General features: G+C 48.3%; 1 protein-coding gene across 1 annotated transcript in view; it reads right to left on the reverse strand.

Moving 5' to 3' along the window:
• The window catches only part of CEBPZ (CCAAT enhancer binding protein zeta), a 173,040-nt gene that overhangs the window by 29,792 nt on the left and 126,683 nt on the right, over nt 1-16,565 (reverse strand). Inside the window, 2 exon segments of the mRNA XM_040347790.1 lie at nt 12,349-12,539; nt 16,390-16,447. Of these exon segments, the coding sequence (XP_040203724.1) occupies nt 12,349-12,539; nt 16,390-16,447 (249 nt within the window).

Genomic DNA, 16,565 nt, shown 5'->3' on the forward strand with positions numbered 1-16,565 from the left:
ACTCTTTTAACCACCGCCCGTCAGCATTCCGCCCCCAGCCTGGCCCAAAAGTGTCCAGGGCTAACAAAGAAGTCTCTGTGGAGATCCCAGGTGCTAACACCTGCCGCTGAGCATGTAGGGGAAGGACCAGATACTGACTCCAAATATAAAAGACATTTACATGTGTATGTAATACCTGTCTTAACATAAAAACTGACGCTCCCAGGGCCCTATACAGGGCATCTTACCCACTTGCTGCGCTGACCCGGGGAGTTAAAAACTTATCCCAATATAAGTCTGTTAGCCAGGGGACTCACCTCAGGAGGAGACTGCCCAGCGCTGCCGACCGCTCTCATCACACAGCGTGTGGAGAGGAAATAAACCATGAAGGAACTGCGGCGTCTGCAGGGACCTGTGTGCGCCGTAGATACAGCACTAGGGGACAGAACTGCACAAAGATGGCCGCCCGCTGCACATGGCGCGGCTACGACAAAATGGCCGCCAATGGGAGTTTTCAATGTAATTGAAAACCTCCCAAAAAATGGCGCCAGCGTCGGCCAAACGCCACCTTTTAAACAGGGAAAGCCTCCTAGAGCCTTTACAGTGAAAATCCCCACAGGAAAAACCCCGTATGCCAGATAACACAGCCCTCTCAGGAAAGCCCCCCCCCCCCCGGACAGCGCGCCTTAGCAATGCAGCTAGGGAAGGGAGGAGTGCTCCTCCACTGTCAGGGCACCTCCGAACCCCAGGAATGCCCAGCCGTACCAACCCACCGAAGTAGGAGGGACTGTACTTACCCGTCCGAGCGAGGACTCGCTGACGCATTCCTGACAGACCTACAACCGCAATGGAGGTAGCTGTCGGCCCGGTCCACTGTGAGTGAGGCAACACCACAGCCCAGTCATATGTGGACCTCGGAGCAAAGCTCACGGCCACCTCAGGAGTCATGAGGTATGGCGTGGCAGACCAAGCCTCTTTGCATAGGTGTGTCCACGCTTGCTGGTCGGACTGAGTAGACTACAAGGATCTATAATATCCAGCCTGTCACTCAGCCGACAGTTGAAAGAAGATTCTTCAAGAAAAAGTGAAAATAAAATAAAATAAGATAGAATAAAATAAAATTTCTCCTCAGGGCGCTGGGCCCAAAGGGAGCCATACGTCCTTCTCCTTTGCTAGGCAGAACGAAACTGAGGCTGCATGCTGCAGTGAGGAGGGTTATGTCTGGAGGGACCGCCCCCTGGGCGGGGCTGTTCAACTCTGTTAATTTAACATGTATTTAACCATTTAACATGTTTCTGCCTAGTCCTCTCCTGTAAACAGGAACATAACCCACTTGTCAAGACTTAAGGAGCTGTGTCCGTCCATGGACGATGAGAAATAGAATTTTTGTACTCACCGTAAAATCCATTTCTCTGAGTTCATGGACGGACACAGCAGCCTTTGACCTTAGGGTTATATCCACTGCCTTCAGGAGAGTTTAGGCAGAAACAAAAGCACTTTAAGTGTTAACAACACTTTCCTCAGTGCAGCTCCTCCCAGGGGGCGTGGTTCCCCGGGTATAACCCACACCCTGCTTTAGCAGCTCTCCAGTTTGTAACAAGCAGTACAAACCAAAGGAGGGGTGGGTGCTGTGTCCGTCCATGAACTCAGAGAAATGGATTTTACGGTGAGTACAAAAATCCTATTTTCTCTTCCGTTCATGGACGGACACAGCAGCCTTTGACCTTAGGGACGTCCCCAAGCAGTGTCAAAAATTTTGAGGGGTGGGAAAAACACAGCAACCAAGCTTACACCCCAAACAAAACCGGAGTTACCCAACGAAGGAACTCCAACTTTAAACTGCCACCTGGAACACCAAGCGGCCGAAGGAGGCATCAGAAGATGCACCCACATCCACCTTGTAAAACTTTGAAAAAGTGTGGACCGACGACCAGGTCGTTACCTTACACACGTGTAACACAGAGGCTTGATGCCGGAAAACCCAAGAGACACCAATCGCCCTGGTCGAATGCGCCGTAACCCAAAAGGGAGGCGCCCGCCCCTTCAGGGCATAGGCCTGAAGCACAACCTGTCGGATCCACCTAGAAATGGTGGCCGACGATACTGCCAGACCTTTTTTAGGACCAACCACCGACATGAACAGTAAGTTTGACTTCTGGAATGGAGCCGTAGCCGAAAAGTACACTCATAGGGCCCGAAAAACATCCAGGGAATGTAAAGTGGCCTCCTCTGGGTTCTATAGCTGAGGACATAAAGATGGCAACATAATGTCCTCATTAATGTGAAAAAGCCGAAACAACCTTCGGAAGAAAAGACGGCTGAGGTCGCAGCACCACCTTATCCTCATGGATGACCAAGTAGGAAGCCTTGCAGGACAAGGCCGCCAGTACAGACACCCGTCTGACCAAGGTAATTGCTACCAGAAATACCACCTTTTGTGACAGAGTCAACAAGGGAATCTTTCGGATGCCCTCAAAGGGAGCATCCTGAAGCACCGAGAGGACCAAATTAAAGTCCCACGGGGGTAGTGGATGGCGTACCGGAGGGGTCACATGCCGGAACCCCCGCACAAACGCACGCCCCAAGGAGTGCATCGCCATGGGTCGCTGAAAGTAAACAGCCAGAGCCGGAATCTGACTCTTAACCATACTCAAGGCGAGAGCCTGATCCACTCCCTGCTGTAAAAACATCAGAATCTGGGACACCGAGTAAGTACGAGGGTGCCACTCCATCTCCTCACACATAGGGAGGACTAGGTCAGTCGACTCACCCGAATCTGGTAAACCAGAGACGAAGGAATCTTGTTCCAACGTGACAGAATTTCCTTCTGCACACTCGAGTGTGGAATTGAGCCTACGGAACTGCCTCGGAAGAGGCCACCATCAGACCCAGCACTGATATGCCAAAGAGAAGCGACACCCATTTAGGGTCGCCATAGCTGCCCCGCAGATTGCAGAGTCCGCAGTTTGTCCGCAGGGAGGAAAACTCCCGCCTCAGAGGAATTTAGGACCAACCCCAGACGCTGAGACGGTACCAGTACCGACCACTGGATATTCAGCAGCCAACCGAAATCGCGGAGGTACTGACAGGTGATAGACACATCGTCTACTAATTCCAAGCTTCAGGAAGCTCCCAGAAGGTCGTCCAGGTAAGAAACTGGTCCCCCCCGACCGTAAGGCGCAGAAAACTCTGGTGTTTTGCGCAGAAGGGCAAATGCAGGTACGCGTCCATGATATCCAGGGACGCCAGGAAAACCCCCTGATGGAGCGCTGCTACTACTGAGAGTATCGACTCCATGCTGAACCATTGTGCTTTGACAAAGCAATTGAGGGCTTCAAGGTCCAGGACCGGACGGACCCAGTCCTTCCAGGGAACTAGAAACAGATTGGAGTAAAACCCCCTGAAACCGTTCCGGTAAAGGAACCGACACAATCACTCCCATGACCAGAAGATCCTGGACAGCCTGACAGATCCTTCAGGCAATCCGGAAGAAACCGGGGGTTGGAGGAAAAAATCAGTTTGGTGGACAAGAGAGAAACTCAATCTTGTACCCCGAGGAAACTACTTCGCAGACCTAACGGTCGGAAAGAAGAGACCTCCACCGAGCCGCGGAGCCGGCCCCCCACCCGAGAAGTGAGTGGGGGCAAACCTACATGCAGAATCAGGCTTGTCCGCAGGCTCGTCGGGCTTGTGGTACCAGGGGCGCCTGTGTCCTTCAGTGGACGTCTTAGCCCCCTGAAACTGTTTTCCAGCCGCACTTGGCGGGCGAAAACAAAACCACTTGGGTATAGTAAATGAGGGCCCTTGCTTACGGCGAGGCACCTTACCCTTCCCATATTGTGGGAGCAGAGTGCACACACCGCCCGTGGCATCTTTTACGATGTCATTCAGGGACACCCCAAAAAGCCGTTCACCCTCACAAGGTAATTCCACCAGGGACTACTTGGAGGACTGGTCCGCAGACCAACCTTTAGCCATACAGGGCGGGGCAGTATCACCGCGGAGGCCCTGGAGAGCAAGGGGAGCATATCCAGGGCCGACACAGACAAATATTAGACCTTGTACCAACTGGTCGGTCAGGTTCATGCAGGTTCCAGAGGAAACCCATAGGAAAGTGTGCATGAGCCTTCAGTGCCGTCATCCTAAGCACAAGAGGCCAAGAGCTGTACCAAGATGGCCGCCGACTTGCAAAAAAAACAGCCTGCGGGCTCTGAGAAAATGGCCGCCGTAATTACTACTGCACCATATAACACAGCCGGTCAGCAGCAAAGCAGCGTTTTTTTTTTTAAACAGTACAGTGAAGCCCCAGTGACACATGGCAACCACACAGGCCCACGGGAGCCCCCCGCACACATGGCAGTACACAAGGCATAAAAAACACCAAAAACAGCACCCACAGCAGCTGCAGCCCACAGGTCAGAGGTGACAAGGCCATAGAGACCGGTCATATGTGCACCCTAGAACATGACGTTCCCCGCCCGCCCCTGGAGCAATGGGGCCTGTCGTGGACGACCCAGAGCTGAGCTGAGTGCCGGCACACGCTCGATGGCCGAACATGGGGGGACTACAAGAGTCAAGACCCAGCCTGTGACCCAGTCGGCTGTTGATAGAAGAATCACAGGATTCAAAAAGGCAGGAACAAAATAATAAAAAGCGAGAAAATCGCAAGAAAAAAAATCTCCAGAGTACAGGGAATCCAGAATGCCTGATCTCTCCTGTAGTTAGGCAGAAAAAAAATGGAGAGCTGCTAGAGCAGGGTGTGGGTTATACCCGGGGAACCACGCCCCCTGGGAGGAGCTGCACTGAGGAAAGTGTTGTTAACACTTAAAGTGCTTTTGTTTCTGCCTAAACTCTCCTGAAGGAAGCGGATATAACCCTAAGGTCAAAGGCTGCTGTGTGCGTCCATGAACAGAAGAGAAATGACCCCATTTTGGAACAAAAGCACCCCAACGTATAATCTAAAATATTTTTGGGGGAAAAGTGTCAAAGTAAAATGAATAATAAAAAAAAAATAGGATTTTTGTACTCACCGTAAAATCCATTTATCTGAGTTCATGGACGGACACAGCAGCATTGACCTTAGGGTTATATATGCTTCCCTTCAGGAGAGACTAGGCAGAAAAAAAACAGCACTTCAAGTGTTAAAACACTTCTCTCAGTACAGCACCTCCCAGGGGGCGGGTCCCCCGGGTACATCCCACTCTCTTGCATCATGCAGCCTCAGTTCGTAAACAAGCAGTACAAGCAAAGGAGGGGTGGGTGCTGTGTCTGTCCTTGAACTCAGAGAAATGGATTTTACGGTGAGTACAAAAATCCTATTTTCTCTTCCGTTCATGGATGGACACAGCATCATTGACCTTAGGGACGTCCCCAAGCAGTGTCAAAAAATTTCGAGGGGTGGGAAAAAAACAGCAAACCAAGCTTCACCCCAAACAAACCAGAGTTCCTCAATGGAGGAACTTCAACCTTAAACTGCCGCCTGTAAAACCAAAGGAGGCATCCGAAGATGCGCTCACATCCACCTTGTAAAATTTAGAATTTTTTTTAGGGCATAGGCCTGGAGCATGACCTGTCTGATCTACCAAGAAATGGTGGCCGACGAGACCGCCAGACCCTTCTTAGGACCAGTCACCGACACGAACAGTGAGTTTGACTTCCGAAACGGAGCCGTAGCAGACAAATACACCCGTAGGGCCCGAACCACGTCCAAGGAATGTAAAGTAGCCTCCTTCGGGTTTTTCGGCCGAGGACATAAGGATGGCAAGACTCAATGTGAAAAGCCGAAACCACCTTTGGAAGGAAAGACGGCTGCGGTCGCAGCACCACCTTATCCTTGTGGATGACCAAGTAAGGAGCCTTGCAGGACAAGGCCGCCAGTTCAGATACTCGCCTGACTGAGGTAATTGCCCCCAGAAAAACCACCTTCTGGGACAGTCAACAAAGGAATCTTCCGAATGTCCTCAAACGGAGCTTCTTGAAGCGCCAAAAGGACTAAATTCAAGTCCCATGGAGGCAGTGGAGGGTGACAGGAGGGGCCACATGCCAAACCCCCTGCACAAACGTACGCACCAGGGAGTGCGCCGCCAAGGGTCGCTGAAAGTAGACAGCTAGGGCCGAAATCTGACTCTTAACCGTACTTAAGGCGAGAGCCTGATCCACTCCACGCTGTAAGAACAGCAGAATCCGGGACATCACGTACAGGGGTGCCATTTCATCTCTTCACACAGCGATGTAGGCCTTCCACATACGATGGCAAATCTTTTGTGAAGTAGACTTCCGTGCTCGTAACATGGTAGAGACCACTGAGCCTGACAGGCCTCGATCCTCCAGCACCTGGCTCTCAACAGCCACGCCGTTAAAGCCAGCACTGAAAAGCAGGGTGAAAGATCGGACCCTGCGACAGAAGATCTTCACTCAGGGGTAGACGCCAGGGGATGTCTGCCACCAGACGCACCAGGTCTGCGTACCAGGGACGGCGCGGCCAATCCGGAGCGATCAGGATTGTTGGTATCCCCTCGGCTTCCACTCTGCGCAGCAGGCGAGGAAGAAGCTTCAGAGGAGGGAAGGCGTAGATTAGGCGATAGTGACTCCATGGTGCCAACGCGTCCGCCCACGGATCCCTTGACCTGGCCACGAACCGTGACACCTTACGATTGAGACGGGACGCCAGAAGGTCCACGTCTGGAATGCCCCATCTTTGGTACAGACTCTGAAACACCTCTGGGTGTAGCGACCATTCTCCTTGGTCTAGCATTTGGCGACTTAGGTAGTCGGCTTGCCAGTTCAGCACCCCCGGAATGTACACGGCCGACAGAGCCGGAACGTACCTTTTTGGCCCACCGGAGGATGTGTGCGACTTCCGTCGCTGCAGGCGAGCTCCGCGTGCCCCCGATGATTGATGTACGCCACGGCCGTGGCGTTGTCGGACTGGATCCTGACCACTTGGAGAGACAACTTGATCGCTCAGAGCTTCAGTACATTGATTGGTAGGCGAGACTACACTACATTACTGAGCCTATTTCTAAGATTTGGCATTTAAAGTTAAAACATTTTTTTTTTTTGCTAGAATATATATTATACATTTTTTTTTTTAATAAAAAAAAAATAAAACAGTAAAGTTAGCCCAATTTTTTTTAATATTGTGAAAGATGTCAAGCTTCAAAATTGCACCCGCTCGTGGAATGGCGACAAACTTTTACCCTTTAAAATCTCCATAGGCAACATTTTAAAAGTTTCTACAGGCTGCATGTTTTGAGTTAGAGAAGGTCTAATGCTAGAAATATTGCTCTTGCTATACCGATTGCGGCGATACCTCACATGTGTGGCTTGAACACCGTTTTCATATGCAGGCGTTACTCACGTATGCGTTTGCTTCTGCACGTGAGCTCGGCAGGACGAGGAGTGTTTAAAAATAGGATTTTTTTGTACTCTGTAAAATCCCTTTCTCCGAGTCCATGGACGGACACAGCTCCTTAAATTTTGACAAGTGGGTTATGTTCCCTGTTTACAGGAGAGGACTAGGCAGAAACATGTTGGATAATTAAATACGTTACATTAACAGAGTTGAACAGCCCCGCCCAGGGGGCGGTCCCTCCAGACATAACCCTCCTCCTGCCAGCATGCAGCCTCAGTTCGTAACAAGCAGTACAAACCTAAAAAGGAGGGGTGGGTGCTGTGTCCGTCCATGGACTCAGAGAAAAGGATTTTACAGTGAGTACAAAAAATCCTATTTTCTCTTATCGTCCATGGACGGACCACAGCTCCTTAAATCTTGACAAGTGGGATGTCCCCAAGCAGTGACAAAAACGAGGGGTGGGAAATATATCAGTAAAACCAATTTTAACTTCACCCCAAAGCAAGCAGAGCTCCTCAATGGAGGAGGTTCAACTTTAAACGGCCACCTGCAAAAAATAGCGGCCGAAAGAAGCATCAGAAGATGCACTCACAGCAACCATGTACATTTTGTAAAAAGCGTGAACGGATGACCAAGTTGCCGCCCAGCACATCTGCGAGACCGATGCATGATGTCAGGAAAAAAAACAGGAAGCACCAATTGCCCTGGTCGAAAGGGGGCCCGCCCCCTAAGAGCATGGGCCTGTATGACGGTCTGCCTGATCCACCGAGAAATGGTGGTCGACAAGACTGCTAGGCCTTTTTGTGGACCAGACACCGACACAAAAGAGGGTCAGATCTCCAAAACTGAGCCGTAGCAGGCAGGTACACCCCCGCAAAGCGCTTACCACGCCTAAAGTATGAAAAGCAACCTCTGAAGGATGCGCCCGGCCGAGGACATAAGGATGGAAGAACAATGTTCTTATTCAGGCGAAAGGCCGAAACCACCTTCGGAAGAAGGGAAGGTCGCGGGCGCACCATCACCTAATCCTTATGGAGGATCAAGCATGGCGGCTTGAAAGACAAGACCTCCAACTCAGAGAACCCTCTAACAGAGGTAACGGCCACTAAAGGGGCCACCTTCTGAGACAGTGTCAAGAGAAAATCTCTCTGATGTTTCCAAAAGGAAGGTTCCTGAAGAACCGAGAGCACCAAAGTCAAAACTCATGGGGGAAGAAATGGGCCAAGAGGGGAAAGTATATGACAAACCCCCTGCACAATGAGGTACCCACCAGGGAACGGGTCGCAAAAAGGCCACTGAAAGAACACAGCCAAGGCTGAAATCTGCCCCCAAACGGTGCTTTAAGCTATTTTTAGATCTACTCCAAGCTGTAAAAACAGCAGGACCCTGGCCACCAAGTACGTCCGTGGACATCACTTCATCTCATCACTGCACCAAGAGATGTAGGCCTGCCAGGTGCAACGGTAGATCCTCCGGAAGACAACTACCATGCCCTCAGCATGGGTGAGATGACCGAGTCGGACAGACCCCAGTCTCTTAAAGTCTGGCTTCCAATAGCCATGTTGAGCAAGTCAGTGACTGTACAACAGGACGACGTATGGGACCTCGAGACAGAAAGACCTCCCGCCTTGGCAACTGCCAGGGTACCTCAGCTACAAGGCACCCGAAATCGGCGTACCAAGGACGCCGAGGCCAATCTGGAGCGATTAGAATCATCGGGCTCAGCCTCCACGCTCTGGAGCAGCCGAGGAAACAACAACAATGGAGGAACGGCATAAAGCCGCCGATACAGACCCCACCGGGCCACCAGCGCGACTGACGCATCTGTACCAGATCACTAGACCTGGCCGAGATCCATGAGTGGAGAAGCCCACGGCGAACCCTGGCCTCGTGACAACGCAGACCTTCCCGGGCTTGAACACAGAGTCAAATGCATGCAGGGCAGGCAGTCTACCGCTGAGCTATAATCATTCCTGTGAGACTCACCTCCTGCAAGGGAGCCGAAACACCAAGCACAAAGACCAGTTGCCCTGGTCCAGCATCTGGCGACTCCAGTAGTCCGCCTGCCGGTATACCTGATGGTAGACCGAAGCCACGGCCGTGGCGTTGTCTGGCTGAATCCAGATCGGACGACCTTGCAACCTCCTCGAACACAAGGAGAAGCATAGCCTGATCGCCCAAAATAGTAGGACTATGAACAGTAGACAGGGTCCACAGCACCTGGTATTCCCAGGCCTAAACCCCAGCCGTACCAACCAACCGAAGTGGGAGGGACTGTACTTACCCGCCAGAGCGAGGAGTCGCTGACGCATTCCTGACAGAACTACAACCGCAATGGAGGTAGCTGTCGGCCCGGTCCACTGTGAGTGAGACAACACCACAGCTGAGTCATATGTGGACCTCAGAGCAAAGCTCGCCGGCCACCACAGGAGCCATGGGTTATGGCGTGGCAGACCCAGCCTCTTTGCAAAGGTGTGCCCACGCTCGCTGGTCGGACTGAGTAGACTACAAGGATCTATATTATCCAGCCTGTCTCTCAGCCGACAATTGAAAGAAGATTCTTCAAGAAAAAGGTAAAATAAAACAAAATAAAATTTCTCCTCAGGGCGCTGGGCACGAAGGGAGCCATACGTCCATCTCCTTTGCTAGGCAGAACGAAACTGAGGCTGCATGCTGCAGGGTTATGTCTGGAGAGACCGCCCCCTAGGTGTGGGGCTGTTCAACTCTGTTAATGTAACATGTATTTAATTATCCAACATGTTTCTGCCTAGTCCTCTCCTGTAAACAGGGAACATAACCCACTTGTCAAGATTTAAGGCGCTGTGTCCGTCCATGGCCGATAAGAGAAAACATTTTTTATTATTTATTTTACCTTTTATTTAAAAAATAAAATAAAATTGTGGCATATTTTTTTCTATTACAAGGAATGTAAACAATCCGCCGCAGACCACTTATATCTGAAAGAGAACCGCCGGCTCTTGACGAGGATACCGGGTTATGGTAGCTAGCTGCTACCATAACAACGGTATTCCTCTTCAAAGTTGGGACATTTATAGTCGTCCTGCAGGAAGCAAGCAGTTAAAACCCTTTTTTTTTGTAATTCAAAGTTGTCTATTTATACAATATTTCTAACACACAGCATGTACATACCAAAAATGACACCCCAAAATAGATTGTTACTCCCGAGTACGGCGATACCACATGTGTGAGACTTCCACAGCCTGGCCACATACAGAGGCAGAGTACGGCCGAGGATGGCCGCGCATGGATGGAGGGATGGCCGAGCATGGATGGGGGGCTGGTTGAGGCTGTAGATGTCACTGAGCAGCGCTGTGGGCACTACATATGCAGCCCACAGCGCTGCTGCATACGATAACTCCCCTCTCTGCTCACACTGTACAGAGAGGGGAGAGAGGAACCAGACATCACGCCGGTTTACATGAGATGGCCTGGATGGAGCGATCACGTGGTAAACGGCTGCAGTCAGCACATGTGCACTGAAGAAAGGGCACTATTGCGCCGTTTATAAAGGGCATGATTGTGCCCGTCGGCTCCCGCGCATTCCACGGCACCGGAAGGAAAAGGGGTGAAGATAGACGCAGCCACCAGCGTGGACATTGCGGGCTTCGTTTGCAGGTAAGTGGCACATAATGGGCTAGTATGTGATGCATACTAGCCCAGGCCTCAAAATTTCAAGTCCTGAGCTACTAGCCAGGCCTTAAGAGTTACTCGCCACCTGTTGCCTCACCTAAATTCTACCTTGCCCTGCCCCTTAAACACGCATTTGTAAATGATCTCATGAAATAACACTGTTAAATGTTTTATTCAGTATAGCACAGTGGCTGTGTTTGATGGCATGGCACAGTGGTGACAATTGATGGCACAGTGTCTGCGTTTGATGGCATGTCACAGTGGCTGCGTTTGATGGCATGGCACAGTGGTGACAATTGATGGCACAGTGGCTGCATTTGATGGGCACAGTGAGACTGCAATTTTAAAAAATTTTTGTTTGCGCCCCCCCCCCCCAAAATTTTGAGCACCAGCCGCCACTGTTCCCCAGTACACCTCTACCTCCAACGCTTCCCTCAGAACTCCTCTACCTGCAACGCCTCCCCAGTACACCTCTACCTGCAACGCCTCCTCCTATGTCTCCCCTCGCCATCACACCTTTGACTCGTCTCCAAATATACCTATAATCCCTCTTCCCAGTATGTCTCTGCCTCCAATGCCCCCCAGCAAACCTGTGCTTTGTGCATTTAAACGACCCCCCCCCCCCCCCTCACCAGCATGCCTCGTCTTCCAACCTCCCCTCACCAGCATACCTATGCCTCCAATTCCGTCCCCCTGCCCCCATTCTATCATATCTATGCCTCCAATTCCGCCCCCCCTCCCCCATTCTATCATACATATGCCTCCAATTCCGTCCCCCTTCCCCCATTCTATCATACCTATGCCTCCAATTCCATCCCCCTGCCCCCATTCTATCATACCGGCTATTCCTCCAATTCCGTCCCCATCCCCCCATTCTATTATACCTATGCCACCAATTCCTCCACCATCTATCATATGGTATGATAGAGGGGGGGGGGGGGGCAGAATTGTAGGAATAGGTATGATAGAATGGGGGGATCTGGATGGAATTGGAGGCATATGCATGATAGAATGGGGGGAGGGGGCAGAATTGGGGGAATAGGTATAAAGGATACTAAGTATGCTTTAAAATCTAGAGTCACTGATAACAAAATGATATAAAAGCCAAAAATGGCAGAAATACCGGAACGCAAATCTATAATCAATATAATAAACATTCAGTAACAATTTGTTCTACTTCTTTAGATTCCAAATAGGGTGAACAGAAAATAAGACTATCAATAACAGTCATTGAGATGCACAAAGCTGTAGAGAATTTTGAGCCCTGCACTAGCCCATTATACTTTTACTTTGCAAGGAACAAAAGAGCAAGAAAAATCCATCAGGGTTTACTTCCTCTTTAAAGTAGTCATCACATAGGTTACCTTGCTCTTCCTCAGCTGTCTCAGAGGTGTTCATAAAAACTCCTCCAGTTCCATCATTTTCAAAGTCTTCTTCACACATACTATCAAGAGAAATGTCATCATCATCAGCATCATCATTTATATCCCAGTCAGAACCAGAGTCATCTTCCTCCATTTTTTTCTTAGCCACATTTTCTCCTGGTTGAAGGCTCCTAGAAGGCAAATAAAAAAAATATGCAGCATAGCTTCAGTAAAGGCGATTTAAAGCAATGGAAATTCAGTGTATGAAGAACAATTAAATTAATAAGGAACTCACATTCAACGTGTATCCAATCACTTAACCGGCAATACTGTCCAGAAAACATTACAAAGTTTAAATGGAAAGTATAGTTGCCTGCATATAAGAAGTTATTAGCGATTAAAAAAAATGAAATATGTCCATTTTCCTCACCCCCCCCCACCCCCAGGAAACATTTTAAGTCAGCAGCTACAAATACTATAACTGCTGACTTTTAAAGCGGAGTCCCGGCCACAATTTCACTTTTTATATATAAATACCCCTGTAATACACAAGCTTAATGTATTCTAGTAAAGTTAGTCTGTAAACTAAGGTCCGTTTTGTTAGGTTGTTACAGCATTTAGACACTTTATAAAATAGAAATTGACTGGGGCCATCTTAAGTGTGGGCATCATGAAGCCAGACTGTATGACTTCCTGGATTTCAGCCTTGCAGATCTCGCACATGCTCAGTGCTGCACAAGCAGTGTAATAGGTTTAAGATCAGGTTTCAGCACCTATACTGTCCAAGTCGCATGATTCTTCGAGACTGGGGAGTGCACAGACTCCTGGAAAGTTACACCCACTACATTCCCAGGAGTCTGTGCGGTGTAGGTTAGGAAGCTTAAGCACCTAGGTGCAGGAAGAGGGAAGATTAACTATTCTGCCTAGCAACAACACTTTGAAGGCATCTAAAAAAAAAAAAAAAAATTCTTAAAGGACCAATGACATTTCTTTTTAAAACTACTGATGTAATGTTATACTTATGGGTGGAACTCCACTTTAATATTAGGACTCTTACCTGTCCAGGGTTCCCACAAAGTCAGCACCCCAGCCCATTTTAGGATCGGCTGTCGGGTGCTGCTACCGCCATTGCTGGTACGGGAACCCGACAGCGAAGCCTTGCGGCTTCACATTCGGGTCCCTATTGCGCATGTGCAAAGCTTTTTCTAATTAGCCCGGAGGTGGGGGAAGCAGGAGGGGGGCCGAAATTCCAAGGAACGGCACCGTCTCTGGAAGTGGGGAAGGGATACCTGGCAAAGATAGGTACCCGTTAACCCCCCCCCCCCCATCCCTGTTAAAAGGTACCAAATGGTGGGGGCGCTAGGGGGTAGCAAACGTTTGAGTGGAACTCTGGTATAAATACTGCATTCTTATTTTTTTCTGTTAACGGGTCTAGGCTCCATTTCAACCTTTTTTGTTTCAGCAAAAAAAAGGGATTTTTGCAAAATAAAGATTTAGTAAGATATTGTATTGTTAACCAAAAAAATACAAAACTGTTTTGCTGCAAAGTAACCCGGAAGTTCGGCCACTCCCCCCCCCCTCACAGCCGGGCTATTTACAGGATGCTGTAGCTGCTGACCACCGCTGGTTTCCCTTAGCAGAGATGTTGGCACCACCACCCAAAAACCTATTTAAAAATCGGCTCGGGTGAGGAAACGGCTGGATGCCTGGACAGGCAAGTGCCCCAATAGTAAAAGTCAGCAGCTACAGCATTTGTAGTTGCTGACTTAATTTTTGGAGGAGGGGGCGGAACTCCTCTTTAATTGTAAAGAAAAAGAGTAAACTACTGTAGCTCTGTAAGTGGAAAAGAGGGTCACCAATGCCTATCTGCAGCCTCATGTACCCTTTGACTACAAACATTGGGTGTCTCCCGCTGTGTCATGCAACTGAAGTCTTAACTGTTCGGCGGCCGTCCACTGTAAAAAAAAGGCTGCCTCTGCCTCGTCTGTGATAGATGGAACACCGATTCAGTTTTCCAGCATTGTATCAGTCTATCACAGATGAGGAGGCGGCAGTGCTTTGTTACAGTGGACGGCCGCTGAACAGATAAGACTGCATGACACAGCGGAAGACCCTCACTTGCTGAAAAAGCCGGCTTATACACGCGTATATACGGTAATGATCATATCGGTGTACTGATGCATAGGGTAGAAGCAGGCCTGTAACATAGAAATGATCCTCTGATTCAACAGCCCCTTTAGGCACTTGGTGAAGGTCTGCAAAAAATTGTGGGGATAAGTGGAGGATGAAAGTCATAAAAGAGGGCATTTTATTTTGTAAACCAGAGTAACTACCACCTGCATCCAAACAAAGATGTGCGATGTCCACAAATGCTAAGACATCACCTTACCCTTGATGGCAGAGGTGAGAATAACCCTCCAAGCTGAGAAGTCCCTGCCTCACACTTCGAAGCCTGCAGGAGATAGGTACTTTTAACCCAAGTGAAATCTTTCTAAGCTTACTCAATGGCACCCTGAAGAGATGGTCTCCCACAAATGGGTCAGGCCAGCAAGGCCTACAAAAGTTGCATGGCAGATCCCACCAAGGAGTACATAGAAGCAAGCAGAAAACAAAAGGTTACGGGGGGGGGGGGGGGGGGTTGTAAAATTTTCAAACTTTGTGCAAAAATAATATCTGAACAAGAGGTGATGTAAAACATCTTGGTAAAAGCAGAGGTTTGTAGGAGTCAAGGTCCAACACTGCACAAAGTGTGGTCGTAGGCTGATGCTCCAGTTTTAGTGTATAAAAGACAGGGAAAGGTAAAGCCCAGAAGCAAAGAGTCTCCACCCCTTACTCAGGAACAGTAAGCAGGGTTATCAAATGAAGCTATCCCAGAATAAGAGAGTGCATCCCACCCCGCCGTAATTTTTACTATACTATACAAAAATGTGTCAAAAGTGTCCGCCATGTCGCAGTACCGAAAAAAAAATGCTGATCACCGCCATTACTAGTAAAAAAAAAATATATATATTAATAAAAATGCCATAAAAATACCCCCTATTTTGTAAACGCTATAACTTTTGCACAAACCAATCAATAAACGCTTATTGCGATTTTTTTTTTAACAAAAAATATGTAGAATACGTATCGGCCTAAACTGAGGAAAATAAAACTTTTTTTATATATTTTTGGGGATATTTATTATAGCAAAAAGTAAAAAAATATTATTTTTTTTCAAAATTGTCGCTCTTTTTGTTTATAGCGCAACAACTAAAAACCGCAGAGGTGATCAATGACCACCAAAAGAAAGCTCTATTTGTGGGGAAAAAAGGACGCCAATTGTGTTTGGGAGCCACGTCGCACGACCGTGCAATTGTCAGTTAAAGCGACGCAGTGCCGAATCGCAAAAAGTGCTCTGGTTTTTGACCAGCAATATTGTTCTGGGGGTTAGGTGGTTAAAGAGACATTGCCACGTAAGGCTGTTGCACTGGAACCCCAGTGTACCGATTGGTAGAACCTGCAGCTGAAATATTCAACTTATCCAGGTTTTCTGTTAGTTAGAAATCCTCCTCAGCAGATCTTTCTGACAGCCAGTTCAGAATCTGTCACACCTGCATGTCTCCTCTACAATCATCCATCATGCCATACCATTAGGAAAGCAAATTTAGCCCCATTTTTTTTTCTACGACAGGACAATGACCCCAAACATGCAGCCAATGTTATCAAGAGTAAAGAAGGTCTGTCTGTGATTACATGAAAAGACGGAAGGATCAGAGGCAGCCTACATGCACATAAGATCTGTGGTTAGTTCTACCTGCTGAGTTCCTTCAAAAGCTATGTGCAAAGTGTTCCTAGAAGAATTGTAGCTGTTTTGCAGGCAAAGAGTGGTCACACCAAATAGGCATTTGATTTGGAATTCTCTTCATTTACTTTCCATTTTGTAATTAATAAAAATAATTATTACTACTTCCATTTCTGAAAGTATTCTTTAATTTACAGCTTTGTGCATGTGTGTATATGAACATACAAACATAAAATACATACACATTATGTTTCTCTTACCCCGCAAAATCAATATCACGATTCACTCCAGTGTAAAAATTATCCCCTTCAAGGGAATCTGTAAACAAAAATTTGTCAATTGTAAGTAATGTTATGCTTTACATACATTTCAATTACATACATTTTCAATTTGTGAGTAATGCAAAAATGTTAACATATGTCAAGAAATTCATTTT

This window comes from Rana temporaria, chromosome 4 (assembly GCF_905171775.1).
Source record: "Rana temporaria chromosome 4, aRanTem1.1, whole genome shotgun sequence".
Taxonomy (NCBI): domain Eukaryota; kingdom Metazoa; phylum Chordata; class Amphibia; order Anura; family Ranidae; genus Rana; species Rana temporaria.